Source organism: Rissa tridactyla, chromosome 3 (genome assembly GCF_028500815.1).
Source record: "Rissa tridactyla isolate bRisTri1 chromosome 3, bRisTri1.patW.cur.20221130, whole genome shotgun sequence".
Classification (NCBI taxonomy): Eukaryota; Metazoa; Chordata; class Aves; order Charadriiformes; family Laridae; genus Rissa; species Rissa tridactyla.
Genome location: NC_071468.1, coordinates 57122107 through 57141595, shown reverse-complemented (window position 1 = coordinate 57141595; position 19489 = coordinate 57122107). Strand labels below are relative to the sequence as shown.

Here is a 19489-nt window from a genome sequence, read left to right as displayed (position 1 = left end):
TTTCTTCTTCTGTCACCTCGGTTGCATCAGGATCTGAGTGCTGCCTTTGTGATCTCTCCTGGATATTTTAGAGCTATAAAGGTCTGCAAATGTGATAGTCCAAAACTTTACATTCAGTTACTAGCATCTTATAAGCTTGGGCACAAAAATGTGGGAGCCAATGTCAAAATGCACTGTGCTGCATGCTAGGAATGAGATGGACAGATAGTAAGACTGTTTCCGGCAGCGATCCATCTAAAGCATATTAATGCTGATCTTCACTGGAATCCAAATATAGCTGCCATAAGTACTACAAAGGTCACTGTGACATGAGGCTTTTAAGTAAATGCTGTAAAGTAGGTGGAAAAGGGGGCATTTCATAAGAATCCTGTTCTTATCTCACCCACTCTTGGAAAGCCCATTAGTGCCCTCCAAACCGAAAGAGGTGGGGTTTCTTTTGTGGCTTCCAGTGTAAACAATTCAGAGATTTTATACATGTCCTGCTTCTGTAAATTGGAGTAAGTTGTTTATACTCTTTGTATGTTTTCTTTTCCCTCAGTAAAAGCTTTTATTTTAAAATACTGTTGACAGCAGTTTCCACTTGAAAACATGTTGGTTTTTATGTTTGTCAGCAAAACTGAGAAGGGGGGGCAAAAGTTTTATTGTGAGCTAAAGTGCAATTGTCCTACCTCTCTAAATTTTGTTGGGTCTGCTCTGTCTTTAAAATATCTGAAACATGAGACAGATCTTTAAAACTCAACTATGACTTCAAGCTTTTAAGACTTTACAAGTTTAATTGGCTTGTTCTAGTTATGCTCGCACTAAAATTTTAGTAGATGTTAAAGAGTGAACATTTGCAGAGTCACAGAGTGAGCGCAGAAATCTCATATCCAGAGTGCTGGAGACTGCTACAGTAAGGTACCATTCTGCAGTTGCTGATGGCAAATCACTGCATTCTTGTGGTGCCTTCTCTGCTTGGTTCTTCTGAAAGCCATGTTTTACTAATTTCCATCCTTTCTTCCCCTGTCCCACTTTGTCTTATCATCAAGGATCTGCAGAAGGCAATTGATAACCGCAAAGCGATCATCTTATCCATCAATCTGTGCAGCTCAGAATTCACTCAGTCTGACAGCGAAGAGAGCAAGAAGCTTCAAGAGCGCCTGTCTCAGATGAATGTGCGCTGGGACCACATATGCAGTATGATCGAAGAGTGGCGCTGCTCATTGCAGGATGCATTAATGCAGTGCCAGGTCTGTGTTGCACTCATTTTAAATTGTCAGCATGCCACATATCAAAAATGTAAACCATATCATTATCTGGTGTGCTCATTATCCAGTCTGAAACTTGCCCATGCAAGCCAAAATACAGCTTTGGCACATGTTTTCTGAAAGATACACCTGCACTACCTGAAGCATATATTTCCAGCCCCAGATTTTCTGAATTTATCGTCTCTGGAATAGTATTCTAATACACTATCCTACTCTTCCTTGTAAGTTATGTTATTTAGCCAGTAGGACTTATCATAGGATAAACTAAAAAAATCCTGAATTTGACTGTAATTTTCTGCTTTGCTATTAAAATCATCACTCATCAATTGCAGGATTTCCACGAAATGAGCCATGGTTTGCTGCTTTGGTTAGAGAATATTGACAGAAGAAAAAATGAGATTGTGCCTATCAATCCAAACCTGGACTCGGAAACGCTGCAGGATCATCACAGACTTCTAATGGTAGGGCTATAATCGTCCTTGTTTCTCCCAAAATGCATCATCAGAAAAACACCTAATCACATTTATCTTTCTTCTGAGGGTTAGCATTGTACATTGCATGCTAACACACAACTGTGGGACTGATGTCAGTTAACTATACTTCAGTGGGGAACACTACTCACTTCCACCAGTAGCATAACTTGTGATGTAAAATCTCAGGCAACCGCTAGGCTGCTGTCTATCTTCCTGTCAGTTTAGAAATATTTATTGCTTCTCTTTTCTTTCCATTTCATTAATTTCAAATATCCAGTTTTGTGAGTTCTAGCTTTTTTCCTTCTTTCTTTTTTTTTTTTTTTAACTTCTATTAAAATAATCTGGTGCTTGCCTTGGCAACAGCAAATCAGACGTGAACTGCTGGAGTCTCAGTTGAAGGTGGCGTCACTGCAAGATATGTCCTGCCAATTGCTAGTCAATGCTGAAGGCAAGGACTGTCTTGAAGCCAAAGAGAAGGTGCATGTCATCGGTAACAGACTGAAGGTCCTCTTGAAAGAGGTCACACGTCATATTAAAGACCTAGAGAAAATTCTAGACATTTCAAGTAGTCAACTGGTAAGCTACGTCTTTTTATTCCTTGCTGTTTGTTGGCCGCATGTTTCCCACTGTTTTGACTGTCTTTCTGCAATCAGTGCTGTTGACTGCACTGTTTCTGTTGTTTGCAATACTTATCGAGATGGTACACATCTAATCTTGAATATCGTGAAATGATCTTACACTTCGTAATGTAAACATCTATTTTGTGATATGGTGGGTATTTTTTGCTATTTGGTGTAGCAATAAGTATTGAACATCTTGGTTTGTTTATCCTGCCATTACTGATTCAGTCAACTGGCAAAGTGTATGAGATAATTATTCTAGTTGCAGTACTGCAAATTACAGTATGTCAGTTGTCACTGGAAAATAAGAGAATGCTCACTGTGTCAAAGAGAAAAAAAGCAAGCATAAAATAAATGACAGGCTAACAAATCTCTCGTAGTGCCCTCTAAGGTTTGAGCTGTACTCCAGTCTTTTCCAATTATCATGTATCGCAGGGTATTTGAGAGGGAGTTATGCATACTACTTCACCAACGGTGGCAGGTATAAAGTAAAGATTTCAAGGTTCTCCTTTAGTTAGCTTCTTTTAAAGTTTTGTATTAGCAGAGTGCATAAGGCATGAGAACTCAGCTCTTCCCTCCTCCTAGTAAATTTCTGCTTGTTTAAGTAAAATCTTGGTGGTATCAGCTTCTTATTGTAATTAAAGGCCAATAAGGAGCAAGTGGTTTTTCCCCCCGTATTGACTTTGGTGGAAAACATGTCACCTAAAGCAATTAATTTTTAACTACCTGTTTGCTTTTCTTTTTCTTCAGGGCTAACAGAGAAAACATGTAACGCCTTAGTCTTATAAAATTTGGTAACAAAATTTAACTGCTTTATTATATTTGCTTTGGAAATAACTCTGCTGGGATTTCACTCAGGGGTTCTTTTTAGTTTGCTTACCTGAACAGCTGGTTGCTGTATTTCTGATCTCCGTTCCTTCTGAACTTTAGGAATTGTCCTCATGGTCCTCTGCTGATGAATTAGACACATCAGGCTCGGTGAGTCCTGTATCTGGAAGAAGCACTCCAAGCAGACAGAGAACGGTAATTTCATGTCATATATTTTCTTCCACCTCCTGGGTGGGAGCTGTAGATGTCTACAGTAGCTCTAGCCAGCTGGAAGACCCCCCCTTCTCACTTGATAGGACAGGAAATGGCATAAAGCAAGAACAAAACACAGCTGCTTTCCCCAACCCTGCTGCATATCCCATCCTGCATGAAATCAGAAGTGGTAAATACTATCTAAAACCAGGGCTGTCAGTGTGGTTGGTTTACCATGGTATGGCATGTCGTGTCTCTTGTATTTTGCTCTAGTGATGGCAGCACCCCAAAGTCTGGTCTTGTCTGGTACAATCAGTCCTCCATTTCTGTTTGGCCTTCTCTTCAGAGCTGCTTCATCCAGAATCTCAATAAGGTTGTTCTGTCATTTCTGATGGAGCTTGCAGACGGTCTTATTGAGACTTTGGATGAATGGCTAAGTAGAGCTGAAGGGCATAAAACATTATTCAAAACAGCTAGCTGCACAGGACCTAATCAATGGCTATGATGGCAACTCTGGAGTTGTCTATACATCGCTGGCACAAAATTCAAGAAATGTAGCAATACATGCCTAGTACTTAACACTTCCATACTCTGAGCCCAAAACGGAACTGCAATTATTTTGTCTTTTTCTGCAATTCTATTGGTTGATTACTTTGCTTTTTTTCCTTAGTTCTTAAAACAATCAGGTTCGTTTTAGTGTTTTTTTCCATTTGCACTATTTTAAAGGCTCTGAGTTCTGTCTTCATAAATTTTATGGCTCTTGAAATTGATTTTTTTAAATCTTTTTTTTTTTTTTACATTCACTAGTTTCCTTTTAGATGCTAGTATGAGAATGTAAAGGAATACTGGCTTTTCAAGAGGAGCAAGAATATAAAACTTAACATTGTATTCCAGAGGTTAATGCTTTTATCTTTTAAATTTAAGCTTAAATAACTAATAAAAGCTCTGATATCACAGATGTAAATGGAGGATGCCTGACCATTACAGGAAATGGAGAAGTATTTTACGATAAAATCTTTGTCTAAAGAGTATGTAGAATTATAATAGGTTTCATCTTGACACTTTAATAAGCATTTGTCTATCTCTAATTTATTACGTGACTACTCTTTTTTTCATTTTTATCAATAATGTATAGATAAGTTGTATGATTCCTTGGGGTCTGGTTTTCAAACTTCAGGGTTTTGCACCACAATTTTGGAGACTCAAGCGATGTTGTTTATAATTTCAGTGCCAAATATACTGATGCTAAAGAAATAAATACTAATACCAAAAATACAATCAGAATTATAAACGTCTAACTGCATTAAATATTCCAGCAAATAGTTGTGAGTGCAGGAATGCACCTACAGTTATTTGGCCTTCAAAATTGTGAGTGGAGTGTGGGTGTATAAGAGGCCAGACTCATCAAAGGAGGCCTTTGGACCTTTTTTCCTTGAGAATATAAATTTTTCTGCATTTGCATTTTGAAATGTCTATATTTGCCCATATTGAATTCAATTTTTTTTCTATTTCATGTTGCAGATTATTTGAGCTAAATTTCTAGTGATGTTATTTAAATCCAGAGCTACTGTTCATAAATTTAATGACTAAAGTGTTATTTTCAAGTTCACTGTGTATGTTCCAATCATTTCCATACTCAGCTAGGTACAAAGAAAAGCCAGTTTCCTTGGTTCATGGGTATTGGTCACTTCATTTGATTATTTATTTATTTTTTTTATGTTTCCTTTGCTGCACTTTTAATTTAGTTTCATCAGTAGCTTGTCTTTATTTGCCTGGACTGAACATTCTTCTTTCTTTACCCCCTGTTCATTGCAAACAGCCACGGGGCAAATGTAGTCTCTCACAGCCTGGACCCTCTGTCAGCAGTCCACATAGCAGGTACCTTATTCTCCTGGTTTCCGCACTCTGTTCTAGAACCCCAAGAGGATGATGGAAATTGGCCGTGATTCCTCTCTGTCCGCACCGACTCCGTCAGGTGGCCAGGACTTAAACAAGTGAAGACTTCCCTTTTGTGAATAGTTTGGCAAAAGGGGCTCTCAGTTACTTCAAATTCTTTGTTAAATTGCAATACCGGCTAATCCTTCGACATCTACAGCCTTTGCTTCCCAGGAACGACATGTAATCAACATTTATTTTTATATGCCTGATCAGGATGAATGGGTGTTTACACTCATGACATTTAATGATTATTCGATTTTGGCATGATTTAACAGAAATTCCAGTAGGTTCATGGCAAACACTTTTTATCATCCTCTTTACCTCTAGATATTAAATTAAGGCAGGTAATAGGCCAATACCATACTCTAGAGTTCACAAAACCCACAGATCTGGACGAGACATACTAACACCCTTTTCTTTATTTATTTTTTTATCCCCCCCCTCGCCCCCCCCCCCCCCCGAAACGTTTTGTTCAGTTTGTGGGTTTTCCCTACTCCAGACTCAAAATTAAAAGTCAGAACGTGAGGGTTTTGAGACTTGCGATCACTTTCCCCTCCTTAGACGCCTGCAGTATAACGCGCTAACACTGCCGTGACTCTCGCCAAGCGCTTGCGTCCGTGTGTCGCTGCGGGAGCGGCACTGCCCCGCCTCTGGCCGACCAGCAGGGAGCAGGCTCGCAGCTACAGCTTTTTGCTTCCCACCTTGTCTCCGGCAACCTGTCATCGCTGCAGCTAACAGTGCTTCTGCGTTCTTTGTTGTTGTCAGTGTGATGTGTGTACCTTCACTCTTTCACTGATCAGATCACTAGCCTCTAGAGTTATGAAGTTTAAAAAAAAAAAAAAAAAGTACACAAGCAGGCCAAAACGTAAAAAGAGCATCTATTTCAGCATCTTACGTGTTGCAACACCTAAAATAATCAGAAACTATGATGAAAATATATTTGTTCTTATAGTTAAGTCCTAAATCTCATTTATTCTCTATAGTACCTAATTAATTTTTAAAATAACTCCTGTTAAAGTGAAAGATTTGACGTTGGAGAGGAGGCAACGCTAGATTTAATACAGTATTTTAGCAATAACCAAGCAGAAAAAAAATACCTTAAGAGTATTATTTTTTTTCATGAGCAAAATCAAGGCTTTGTTCAGCAAAATTATTCTCAAATATAAATGAAATAAAGAATAAAACTTCTTACCGTGCAGATATTTACATAAACACTTATTTTAAAAAAAAAAAAGGTTTGATTTATATGTGTAGTTAGTGACTGTGAGTAAAGTGGCACAGTTGCAAAACCACATAGGATAGCAGATATAACAGGTGGAGTACCTTTCCCTGCTTCCACTGGCACCAAGAAGCTGCCTCATTTTTAGGGATTTTTTTTTTCTTTGAAACATGAGGAAAGCACATAGAAAATAGGTGACACATGGCACCTATGGAGGTGACTCCATCTTTCTGTCCGATGGAGAAAGAGAATTAATTTTCCCAACTCCGGTCTGCTGTGTAGCTTGGCGTTTCTCATAGGAAGTGGGAAAAGGGAGGAGGGGGGCTTTACTCTGCAGCCATTAACAGCTAGGAGGAATGGAGGATGTCTTCAGCAGATTTAGCATGCTCGCAGTAGCAACGTGGTACTCAAGAAACGTATTGTGTGCGCTCTTCCACTCTCCTGTATAGTCAGGCCACTTCTGCCAATCTTTTGAGAAGGTTTCTGGTTGTAGGTGCGAGCCGCTGGCTCAAAATGCAGCTAGCAATGCTTTGCAGCTTTGAGATCAACCTCTGTTCTAGCAGTGGCATTGGTGCGGCACCTTTCAGATCAAGTCTTTCCAGCACTGTTTATTAACACATCTTGTAGCAGTACAACACAATGTTCAATTTGTCATTCAGACAAGCATGGAATACGAATGAGTCACTGCTGAATAGGAAACTTAATCAAATGCGCAAGCCAGACAGGTTGTGGTTGATGTATAATGTGGTTTTAACTGATAAAGCGGTACAAGCTGTCACTGTGTTCTTTAATATTTTGACATGCCTCTGATCAGAGTACTTTGTGTTTGATCTTGCACTGGATCAGCAAACCCTGTTAGAGTTTAGTATACTGGAGAACTAAAGTCAATTTTGAAAGGTTTATCACACAGGAGGTTGTGAAGGAAAGTTCATCTAAAAATTAGAGGGGCTGTGTTTTGTGTATAACAAGTGTGATATCATTTTGCCTTCCCCATTACCACAGCAAAAAGACAAGCATGCACAGTGTGATGCTAAGCAAGGTACAACCTTGAACTAGGTGTTATATTGTGGGTTCAACTAAAGGCTCATTCAGGAGGTATTAGTAATCTTACGCTAAGTGGGAAAAGCAAATCGAAGAAGCAACTCCTCTTTCTTCATCAGTTTAACAGAGCTGTTGTAAATGCATACCTGGATCTGTGCCTGTGGATTTTTTTGAAGTGATTAAAATGTTAAAAAGATTAAAATAGTGGTTCAATTTGCTCAAGGGTGTTTATATTGTCTCTCTTGAGCAGCTCTATTCAAGTCTTGGTGCCACAGTGCCAACATCCATTTCCTGCTCTCCCCAGGCCTCCCCAAATGACTAGTGGATCTTTAAAGGTCACTTGCTGTTCCTGGAGCAGACCAGGCCACAGAACTCTCTGTGCCTTCGGCCACAAAATGGCAGCCCTTGCCACGCAGTAGCTCAAACATGAGGTTTGGGCTTGGCTTGCCATGGTGGTTCTCCCAATTATCTCCCGCACTCTCGCTTAAAGCTTGTTACCTAAACTTCATATTTAACTGCCTTTGAAATGGACCTATTCATCTTCTTTACAAGGTAAGCCAAATCTGAGGTTGGGGTGATGTGATGCTGAGAGCTAGGGAGAGAATCAAAGTCAGAACACAGACAAACAACGTCATTCCTAGAGAGTCTCTCAGGCCACTAAGAGGAGTTTTTGCCTGCTCTCATAGGCAGAGCATCATACCTTCCCCCTTCATAACTCTAGCAACCTCCATCTTCAAAAATCAGAATCAGTGGGATCAAAAAGTCTATTAGAAGATCGTTATCAAATTTAATTTCTCGGATTATCTGGAAGTACAATAATTTCCACCTTGTATATATCCATGGCTAGATGTAATAATTTGGTTTTGTGCAAACATTATCCCTTCCTTTAACAACTGTTCACCGTTCTTTCTGTCTGTTCTGCACTATTTTATAGAGACCAGTTTTAGTATCTCTCAGGTTTTATATTGGTAAGCTCAGCTCTTTATTTCCTTCATAGGAGAAATACTCCATTTTTTTGACTCCTTTAAGCTTGGTGTAAGTTTGAATTCATCTTTCAATCAAAATGATACAAACTGCTCCAAGTGAGATCTGACTAGTGCCTTGTAGAACACCATTAAAACGACCCCTTTTCTCTTCTGGAAATCTTGAACCGAAATATATTTTAAAAATGCTTTTGTCCGTTTTCACAGCTATTCACAAACCGCGTTATTGGTTTGTGGCTATCCTTTGTCAAACAGCTCTAGATTCTCTTCATTATTTTCAGAGTGTGAACTTCCAAATTTATAGCAGAAGCTTTTATTGCTACCTTATGTACTATAATCTAAAACTCCCTGAGCTACTTCTTAAACCTATTGGATTCACCCATTTTTTTCTGTGCAAGAACCTAGTCCTATTTTGTATTTGCAAAGACTTCCAACTTCTACCATCATAGAGGTGAAATGTGCTGTTCTTATATTTTGTGCCATAGTCTTTTCATAAAGATATTAAATCAAGACTCATCCTTGATTAACTCCAGTAATAACATCCTACTAGCCCAGCAGTGCCTCTTCCAATGTAAGCCGGTTGTCTGCATTCCATTAGTCAATTCACCATTAAACTCACTTTATTGATTCCTGTCAGCTTCACTCGAATGATAAATTCTTCTGTTATAATCTTTCAGATGTTTCCTGCAATACAGATAGATTATTTGGACCATATTTTCCTTGGAAAAAAAAAATAAATCAGTTATCTTTAAAAGAAGGTACTCATCTGAGCTGAAATTAAAGTTCACTTTGCCCGTCCAATCTATAGCCTGGTAAATTAGCTTCTCCTCTCTTGAAATGCTCAGGAAAGAGTTCCAATTTCACTGGTATTACAAACTCTCAAAGTAAGGGCAACAATTGCTTGCACTTCTTCACTTAATTTATGAGATTTCTTGACATGAAGAAGCTTACTGTTGGCCAGGTCTGCAGCTGTGCCTCTCCCTTTTGTCTAGTTAGTAGGAATTTTGTATGGAGCGAGTAGCAGATGGCCTTACTTCCTTCCCTCCTCCAGCAGGGACCAGTGTGACAAATGATGGGGCAGTCAGAAGACAGACAGGTGTAGATGCAAGCTCAAGAAAAAGACATTACCCGTTTCTCCAAAGTGGCTTACAATACTTCAGCTTTCTATTCTCCTGCTGGGGTATATAGGAGTTCTGGCCCTCGTAAATAGTGAGCCTTTTTTATTAATAATGTATATTTTTAACCATCTCTCCTTACCAACACTCTAAGCGGAGCCATTCCCTTTTTCAGACAATTATGTAGATTACAGAGGCGTACCTGCAATAGACACAGGCAATACAGCATTCAAACTTTTTAGAACTCCCCCTCTGACGATGTTTTCATAATGTTTCATTATTTGCTTGTTTAATTGTTTCCATGCAGTATTAGAAACTATTCTTCAACACCCTGCTTCACTGCAGAAAAAGTGTTTTGAAAAGCTTTGCCATGAACTGTTTTTTGAAAGAAAGTTTGTGTTCCTTGTAGAGATCAGCCATGCAGCTTACACATACCTCTCTTTATTTCTTTTTTCGGTAAAGCAGAAAGCAAAAAGTGCTGGATTGTGCTACTAAAGCCATAGGAAAAGAAAAATTAGATGCTAACTTTGCCTGCTCCCATTTGATTCTGCTTTTTGGAAATTCCCTGTCTGACACTCAGTGTTGCCCCAGAGTAACTCTGAGTCAATGAAGGAAATTCAGACTTTGCTCATTATCAAACAGCAGTTACCAACTGCAGAAATGTGGCCTTTTTTGATTGGGATTAACAACATTTGTACAATGAGAGCCTTGTAAATAGGTAGACTGTGCAATCAAATGCTTGGAAGGTAATTAAGCACTCCTTGTTCCCTTTGTTCCTACCTCAGTCCATTAACTTTCTCTCTTGGCATTCTCAGACAGTAGAAGTCCTGATCTAATTGAAATTTAATATGGAATGCTCTGATGCTGTTAAATGTGCCATATCCGTTCAATATGTTCTTTATAGTATGTGATCTTACATTATGTGATAAGCAGCTTTCCATCCGGGCTACAATAATGTGGATTCAAAGAACATGTGATCTGAAGTTTTGATCATCGCTCCTTCCTGGGAGATTTAGGTCAAGTTAATAATTTACCATACTGAAGTGTTTATGTATCTGTTGGTCATCTAAACTTTACCAAATCTGTAAGTCTTCATAGTGGGATGATGAATATATGTGAACGAGACAATAAAAATCATCTCAAGCATAGAAAGAACTCTTTTCTGAATATGTGGGAAGGGGACCCTTGCCAAGCCTGGCATAGTTTTGAAGATGGTATTTTGGCTTTTGCATGAGTTCTCACACAGATTCAGATTTATCTGGGACACAGGATCAAAAGGACAAGGGGAAGGCAAGGAGATACTAAGGAACCATCACCCCCTACTTGCTTTACTCAGGAGCATTTGACCTCAGCCAACAAACCTGATCTCCCACACCTTCAAGTTGAGACTAAATCCATCCTTATGAGCATTTTTATCTCTTAAACCCTAGCAAACCATAAATTTCCTGAGGCTTCATAGTCATAGCAGCCACACAGATGTTTTATAGCAACATGTCTAAGACAAAATTCATGACCTAATGTCTTAATGGAAGAGATCTTGTAGCAAATTAATTGAAGGCTCTAAGTTCTTCATTTTTGGCTAGTGCTAAAATACAATACTTTCCTGTGCCATTTAATTAGCACACTGAGACTTTCAGACTTTAACTTGGATAATCACTCTTTTCAGTCACCCGCTCACCTCAAAATCTGTCATCTATATGTTAGAGCTCTGACGGTTTCATTCAAAAAGGAAAATGTGAAATATAAGTCTTTATCCTTCATTAAAAAATAGATTGAATTTTTGTGCTTAATTTGAAGTGTCCCTTTGGAAATGTTTGCAGTAGGTCTCGCCTCTCCCATCATACTGTGATGGATATGTGCCATTTCAAGTCAGGCCCATCGACACAAGGGAGAAAATCACTCGGAAGGTGATGGTGTCAAGTCAGTTGAGCAAATAGATTTTAACCGCTGATTCAGTGCAAGATTCAAAATACAATGGACTTTGTGGAAAATGAGTTCCCATTGCCTGCATATTGGTGAATTGAAGGTCGATGTGACTGAACCTTAATGCATTATACCCTTGCGGATACTATATACAGAAATGAATGTAGAAACTTCTGCAAACCAAATGCAACTGCCGTTTTAAATGAGGAGGCATTGAACACATGTTGACAGGTATGGCCCACCTTTTATTCTCCCCTTCTCTGGAGCACAGTGCTTGTAAGTGGAGAGTCTTCCCCAGAACTGATGAAGGGGCTGTGAAGTCGCAAAGCCCATTCTATTGTGATCGTTTGGCGTTTTCCTACCCAGTCTAGAAATACGGGGTCTCTTAAAGGTGTTAGAGAAATAGCATGTTCAGTGAAAAATACCGCTGCGGTTGTCAATCGAAGTCTGTACAAATAGTAAACCAGCCTTCAGGAAGGCTGAGTGCCCGAGGGCAGCCTCTGCCGCAGTAACGTTTTAGCGTATTCACCTGTCCGTCCTCTTTTCTCAGGTCCACAAGAGGTGGCTCAGGTTCCTCCCCTTCTGAGGCTGGGCCAGCATGCCAGCGCCCGTCCTTCTTCCTCAGAGTCCTCAGAGCTGCTCTGCCACTTCAGCTCCTCTTGCTGCTCCTGATCGGGCTGGCTTGCCTGGTGCCAATGACCAAGGAGGACTACAGCTGTACTATGGCCAACAACTTTGCCCGCTCTTTCCACCCCATGCTAAAATACGTGAATGGTCCACCTCCGTTATGAAGGAGACTCGTGAGACAGCGGGTGACCTTGCTGGAGTGCTAGCTGAGAGGCAGGATGGTTTTAAAGGGTGACAGGATTCAGTGTGGCAGCTTTACCTACCTGCTGTAACCACCGCTGCGTCCATATCATTCTCTGCTGGCACTCAGCTAGTAACGCATCAGTATATCGGTATCAAACTGCACAATGTATTACCTGAGTAGCATCGTTTCAATACTCGCATCCTGGGTACTAAGGAGGATGTGACGTGTATGAGGGAAATGTCCTTCTGTCCAGCATTCTGGATCTTTTAGCCACTTTATGTCCAGGTCATTGCCCTGTACTATGCATAGCCAAGGACTTGATACTGTAGATCCTTTCCTGTGTGCTGCTCTAAATGAGCCATTAGCCAGTCTTTGTTAAATACCCTCTCAGTATCTACGGTATACAAAATAACCGATGCTAAAGAAATTTTAGAGCATTTGTAACATAAAATTTTAAAGGGTCTTGTATGGCAATGTATTATTCCCCGTGGTTTCTGTTTCGGGCATGGTGTTCTAACTTTTGCTTTGGATGCACAAGGTGTAAATCTGAGAAGCACTTTTTTTATGGTTTAAAAAATGGATGTAATAAATAAGATCATAAAAGGTTTTATGAGGAAAAATGTTGAATGTCAAGTTGAAAAACAAAGGACATATTTATGTATGTACAGTTTGCTAAGCCAAGTTTTGTTTGTATTGATTTCTTTGCATTTATTATAGATACCATAAAATATTTTGTCTACGTGCTTTTTAATGACAACTATGGAAACCTCTAAGTTTAGAATGAGATATGTATGGTATAAAAAAATTAGAAAACGTACATATGCTGCACTTCTAAAAAGAATTAAAAAATGCTGTAACAAATTAATGGTATTAGGTATGTGTTTGAATAAGAAGATCTGGAAAACTTGACAAATGGTAAAGTACATGGGAAAGTATCACATTAGAAGTTGTGCTGCTATTGAAAGCAGTCTCTATTTTGAATTAGTGATTGGTCACTTCAGGTTGCTTTTTTTCTCAAGCTCTGCTTCTTGAAGTTCATTCTCACTCGTGTATTGTTTCTCTCTCTGTGAGTGTGTGTGTGTGTGTTTACGTATGCAGTCAAGTGCAACCTTTGGCAGTTGAGATTGTACCAGTCTGCACTGAAGCAGATTTTTTCCTGTGGGTGTACTGGAAACTTCTCAATATTCTCCATAGCAGCTTAATACCAAGATAGATGTTTATGCTTTACCAATAGTTAGTCTAGTGGAATATGCCTAAAACATAAGCATCATTAGGAAGAAGTTCTTTACGCTGAGGGTGGTGAGACACTGGCACAGGTTGCCCAGAGAGGTGGTGGAGGCCCCATCCCTGGAGACATTCAAGGCCAGGCTTGATGAGGCTCTGAGCAGCCTGATCTAGCTGAAGATGTCCCTGCTCACTGCAGGGGGGGTTGGACTCAATGACCTTTAGAGGTCCCTTCCAACCCAACACATTCTATGATTCTAATAACAGAAAAATGTAACAAATTGAAGACTCATAAATTTTTCAGAAATATTGCAGAAAACTTGCAGTCTGAGCAGTGGTAGACACTTTGCCCAATTTTGCAGTCTGAACTCAACTAGTTTCAGAATCTTTTCAATTTTGAAAAAAATACAGATCATGTCTCTAATTTACTGCTCTTTAATATGTTTGGGATTTTTTAAGCCATGAGACACAACGTGAATTTTTCCTGTGAGTTAAATGTTTTTACTTAGAATATATTGGCCTACCAAATATAAATAAAAAAGCCAGAAGAAAATACAAGCACATTAATTGCTGTTATGTAGGATTACTTTTCTGGGATGTCATCATTTGAGCTGGTATGAGAGGAGGGTGGTCAGAGGTAGAGTACCACAAGCTCAACTCCAGCATTTGGAGGAGCCAAAATAAAGTTTCCTTTCCAGGTAAGTGTAACGTTAACATTTTCCTGAAAAGGACTTTGTATGTCAGCAAAGTATCTGCAATGTCTGAGACCCAGACTTGGACTGGCAGTTTCCTTCGTTGGTATTCAGAACTTACGCTAGGCTAGATTAGTATCCATAATCACTGATTCTGAGTAGACAAAGATAAGGAACACACTTCTGGGGTGCGAGGGTGAGCTGTTACTTGCAGCAGGCCTGACATAAGATTGACCCCTCCTCTTTTTTCTGATAGTGTTCTCTTTGGTGACGTACTTCAGTCAATGGTAATCAGTGCACCTACGTGAATAATTCTGTAGTTTGTCAAACCTCTTAGTCCAGATCTTTGCATGCTTTAGACATCCTTTCATCAGCCAGTCCCTGGTTTTGGTAGTTAATTTTTTTGTTGAAAGATATTTTTGTTTTCTTTTAAAAGGAAACACTGAAAAGAGTAAAAAGACTAATTTAGTGAGAAATAAGGATCTCGGCCTGACTTTGTCTCCTGTTTTCCAGCCAACTATTGGTGATCCTATGGAAGAGCAGTCTGTTGACGGAACCAGGCAAAAAGTCACAGATGAAACCTGTGTTCATTACTTAAGTATTTAAAAACTGAGGGAGAGGCAGGGAGGTTTGAAACAAGCTGGCCAGGGAAGGAGAGAAGTGCAAGGAAGAGAGTTCAGTTTGAATGATGTCAGATGCTGTCAGAATTAATAAAGTACTTTATCAAAAGTGTACAGGGTAGCATCTAGCATGCTTTGAATTGCAACCTGACATATGAATTTTACCAGCTATTTTGCCACTGTGTAGCCCCTGCATCCCTTAATTGTTTGAATGCCTTACCCACTTTCCTGATGCCTAGGGAAGAATGGCCTGTCTTCTGCAGAAGGAAAGCAGAAATTGTACACCTTACTTAAGCTCCTAGGGGCATTTCACTAAAATGAAGTGTAGGGTGGGGGGGGAATGATTCCATCTCGTTCATGATGGTCATGCCCTTTTATTTTCTCTCACCTCTTGAAATGTTCAGTCTAGGGAGTATAAGAAAGTGACGAAATGCCAGAGGAGTGGAGGTTAGCTGGTTAAATATGCCAGGGGAAAACTGATGTGAGATCATAGGAACTTTTCACAATTAATTCCTTAAATAGAGTTAGGGCTAAGCAGGAAAAGAAGTGATGATAATTAAAGGAAGTAAAGAATTTGGAAGGTCACATCATCAAGTGTCAGTAGCCCTTTCAAGTTCAGCGCATTTTTGGCTGATGATTACCTGCAGGGCACACATGCCCTGTCTCACCTCTGTCTTGCTGATGAACTGGAAGGCAGAGAGTGTTCCTGCTATGCAGGTTTCAAAGCAAAGCTGCTTCTGTTCATAGCCTCAAGCTCCGAGCTCTAACCACAGAGCTAGCTACAGTTTCGAAGTATTACCTGTTGATTTGAAAGAGAAGTTAGATATAGAAGACTTCCTTTTGACCCCAAGTGATCTGCTCACATAGAGCAATCCTCCCAGTAAACAGCAAACTCTCTACACCACCTGTGAATAAGTCAGTCACAGACAGTGATAGACACACATTACAAAAACATCATACACAGGAAAAACACCTATTTGCAAATCCTAAATCTCCCATACCTTCAAAGATAGGAATGACAGTCTATAAGATGACATCTCAAGGGAATTGCAGGCAGTTTGTGCCAGCAGATTAGAGGATCCCTTGAGTGCCACTTCGGATGTCTTACTTTTGGGACTTTCAGTCTTAATTCTGGACAAAATCAACATCTGACCAGTTGAAGTGCTTTGAGCAATAGGCTCCTCCAAAAGGAACTTCCTGGTCCTCAACCAATTCCATTATGACTTCAGTGTGATTTTCCAGAACTGGATCTTGATCCTAAAACCTGGCCCAAAGAAGTGAAAACAGAAACAAATGGCCAGGCATTTCACAGGATCCAGTTTAATCAAGCTCCATCCCAGGAGCACCAGTGACTTGAAGGTCTAGCTTGAGTTGCAAATCCCAATGCAACATCAGCATATGCGTTGATTGCCACAGCATGAACCAGGGTAAATGGGGCAACTGCAGGGGGAAAAAACCCGCACCCAGAAAGCTGTCAAGCATTGCAGCCAGTGGCACTAGCCAGCTTTGCAGCCTGGGCATCTTTCTCATCCTGATAATGTCAAGCTACTCTCTCTGCCTACCTCTGTCTCCTTGGGACACTGCTACAGAGGACTTGATGTGGACCAAGTCTTCAAGAAATGCACAAGTTAGAGTCTGAGATGCCCTGTCTCTGTGCTAAGTTTGCAACCTGTCATCTACCCTCTTTCTAAAGCACCTCACCTACGTGGCCTCTGCAAATACAAGGAGCTGATTTCTGGTAACGTGCCTTGAGCCCTGGCTGAAAGGCATGAGGAAAGGCAGTACAGGAGCCACAGAACTCTGGGTCTGTGTCGAAGGCACGTGCTCAAGCATAGAGAAAGTAGACTCTGTGTCTTGGGGAACTCCAGTCATTATTGCGTTATATTTTTCCCTATTTTCTACTGTAGATAGTTGCAGTAGCTGCTGTAAAGGTGTAATCACCCCCAGAGCTTGATGTATCTTGCAACTCTGAACCCTACTTGCTGGCCTGTAGTCATCTCATAACTAGTGGGTGTTTAAAGGCATAATGGAAACTGGTTGCTCAGCGACTCCAGATCATGCAGTAATATCATGGCACTATCTCATTATGCTTAAAATGATAGTAGTGCAAAATAACGAGCACTATTTGCCCTGAACTTACTGCATTTGTTTGTGGAGTTTTGCTTGTGGAGCATGCTTTACAAAATCTGAAGGCAAACTGAAAAGTGATATTTAGAGACGTCTGACAGTGTTAGGAGTACAAATGGTCTGAAGTTGACAGAAATAGTGTGCCCTTATTCCTCACAGCTGTGGGCATGATATCCATTGCCTATCCCCCACCCTGTTCCAGCAGTGATTACAGCTTCATCTTGCAACAGATCGATAGTTTCTCGCCACTGGTTTGCCACCCTTCCAGCTCTGCTGTAAACACAGGAGGTGTGAACACCTCCTCCTTCCTTAGAACTTTCTCCTACAGCTGGTTATTGAACGAGGACAAAGCTGATGGGATTTTTCTATGACCAGTCATCCCTGGCTCTTAGAGTCTTGTGCTATTTGTGGTTGAGAAATCTGTTTACAACTGATAGCATCTCTCAACCTGCTCCTCATCATCATGTGCATCTGAGTGCATTTGTGTGTGTGTGTGTGTGTGTGTGTGTGTGTTCAAAGGCATAACAGAAACTGGTCGCTCACAGTCTTCAAACTACAGATACTATCAGGATTTAGCAAATGTAGGAGGATTCTGGAAAATAAGAGCAAAGTCAAGGAGAAAAAATGCAGGTTTTTAAGCAAGAAAGGCAAAGAGTATTGATCTTCTCATTTACTCGCACTTCACGTGTTTTCTTTGGTATTTAAAGCAATGGATTGTAGAAAGGAAAAGAGCAGGACATGCCATACTGAGGTTTGTGCTTAAGATGGGTGATCTGGCTATAAAATTGTTTAACTCTTGCAGCAGTCAGTTGCAGAATTCATCTGAACTGGTGTGTGCTTAAGTTGAGGGTGGGGGGAGTTGGAGGGAGGAGGTTATTTATCTTTTGGGGGAAGAATGTGTGTCTTATAGTCACAGTTCCCGACACAAGGAAACTAGTCTAGGTACTGGCTGGTTTTAACCTTGGCAGCAACGTTGTGAAATGCACTACAGACGACTGAATTCTACTGTTGTTGCACTATTTGGCCATAATTAGCCCTAAAGGGATGTAGATGTGAAACCTATGTTTGGGAGAAGTTATGCTTGTTTTAAGAATATTAAAAACATTGGAATAGTCTAATAATATTCCACAATAAAGAAATAAATAGGAATGATTTAAAGAATTAATTTGTCTTTACAAAAAAAAAAAAAAAAGCAGTAGATAAAAATCCATGAAACAATATAAAAGGAAATTAATAACTGCAAGCTTAAGCACTGAAGACTTATCATAGACTAAGGCTTCGTTAAATGATAGAAATCCGAATTATATTAAATTGTTGCTCTAAAAGCAGACAGGAACTGAAAGCTGTGACTTCTATTGTTTGGTGCTGCTTAATATATCATTCAAAAAATGAACTGGTCAAAACTACTCGATTCAGTAAAAATCTGAAAAAAAGACCTGATATGTAGCAAATGAATTTTACCAGAATGAGGTCTGAATAAACAATGACATTTAATTTTTGTAAGAGGGAGGAGGCTTTAGGAAAGTATTGTCCATTTCTTGTATCAGAAGTGGCGTTGGGGGAGAAGTGAGCCACCGACTCTTCTGTGTCAGGGATGACGCAGATGTGGACGTAGTTTGCACAAAAGTTTCTCAAGTCAGGCTCTTTGCATTTTCAGGCACGTTGTAATTCCTGGGAGACTGCTATTATTGATGTTGTAATTGTGGGGTTTTTCATTCCATTGTTTTTAGAAAGGATATTTAAAAAAAAAAAAAAAACAGCTGAAAGGAAAGCTACCAGCATCCCCCTTTTTTCTATAAGTGCTCACAAGCCCATCCAAGAAATAGGACATTCATGTTTGTAGTATTTTCTTTTTAAATAATTCAAACACTGTCTGAGAGGCTCTCCTGACCATTGAGCTGCAAGTTAAAACACAGGGTTGTAACTTTGACTCCTTTGCTAAACTTGAAGCACTGTGCAGCCAGGTGTGCAGACCATGGGGGCAAGGGGCGGGGAAAAAGTACTGGAATACAGCATGATGTATTTTGATACATGATACAGTATTTTGGTTGAGACAGATACAAAGACATTTTGGAGCTGCAGTTTCTTTTCCTATTTCCAGGTTTAACATAAGCAAAAAATAATCCTGCAAAGGCAGACTGGACCTCAAACTTTTCTGCTTTCGTAAGGATGCCTAAACTTTTAAGCTTTTACGTGCCTTACTGTGACCCTCACTGCGAAGTGGGTAGCACTTTTTGCTTACCTCTATGGTATAACATACTTGTTTCACCTTTCCATGGACAGCACACATTCTCAAGAGGTGAGTGGAAAATAAAGAAGACATCTGAGAAGGCGCAAGCATTTCTGTCTTAGAAAGGAGCACTCAGTCTTTGTATGTAGAGGAGCTAAATATCCTACAGTCCCAAGCATGTATTGCAAAATATGTCTAAAAAAAAA

At 39.9% G+C, this 19489-nt stretch overlaps 1 protein-coding gene across 14 annotated transcripts in view; it reads left to right on the top strand.

Annotated features, from left to right (window-relative positions):
* Positions 1-13321, top strand: part of SYNE1 (spectrin repeat containing nuclear envelope protein 1) — a 302834-nt gene extending 289513 nt beyond the window's left edge. For 12 of the 14 annotated variants that reach the window (XM_054197389.1, XM_054197388.1, XM_054197395.1 and 9 more), the window contains 6 exons: positions 1029-1229; positions 1580-1708; positions 2084-2296; positions 3271-3363; positions 5180-5238; positions 12130-13321. In XM_054197389.1, the coding sequence (XP_054053364.1) occupies positions 1029-1229; positions 1580-1708; positions 2084-2296; positions 3271-3363; positions 5180-5238; positions 12130-12370 (936 nt within the window). In that variant the 3' untranslated portion in view covers positions 12371-13321. The remainder of the gene's footprint in view (positions 1-1028; positions 1230-1579; positions 1709-2083; positions 2297-3270; positions 3364-5179; positions 5239-12129) is intronic. The other 2 variants (XM_054197401.1, XM_054197397.1) reach the window with 2 other exon arrangements.
* Positions 13322-19489: the final 6168 nt, after the last annotated feature.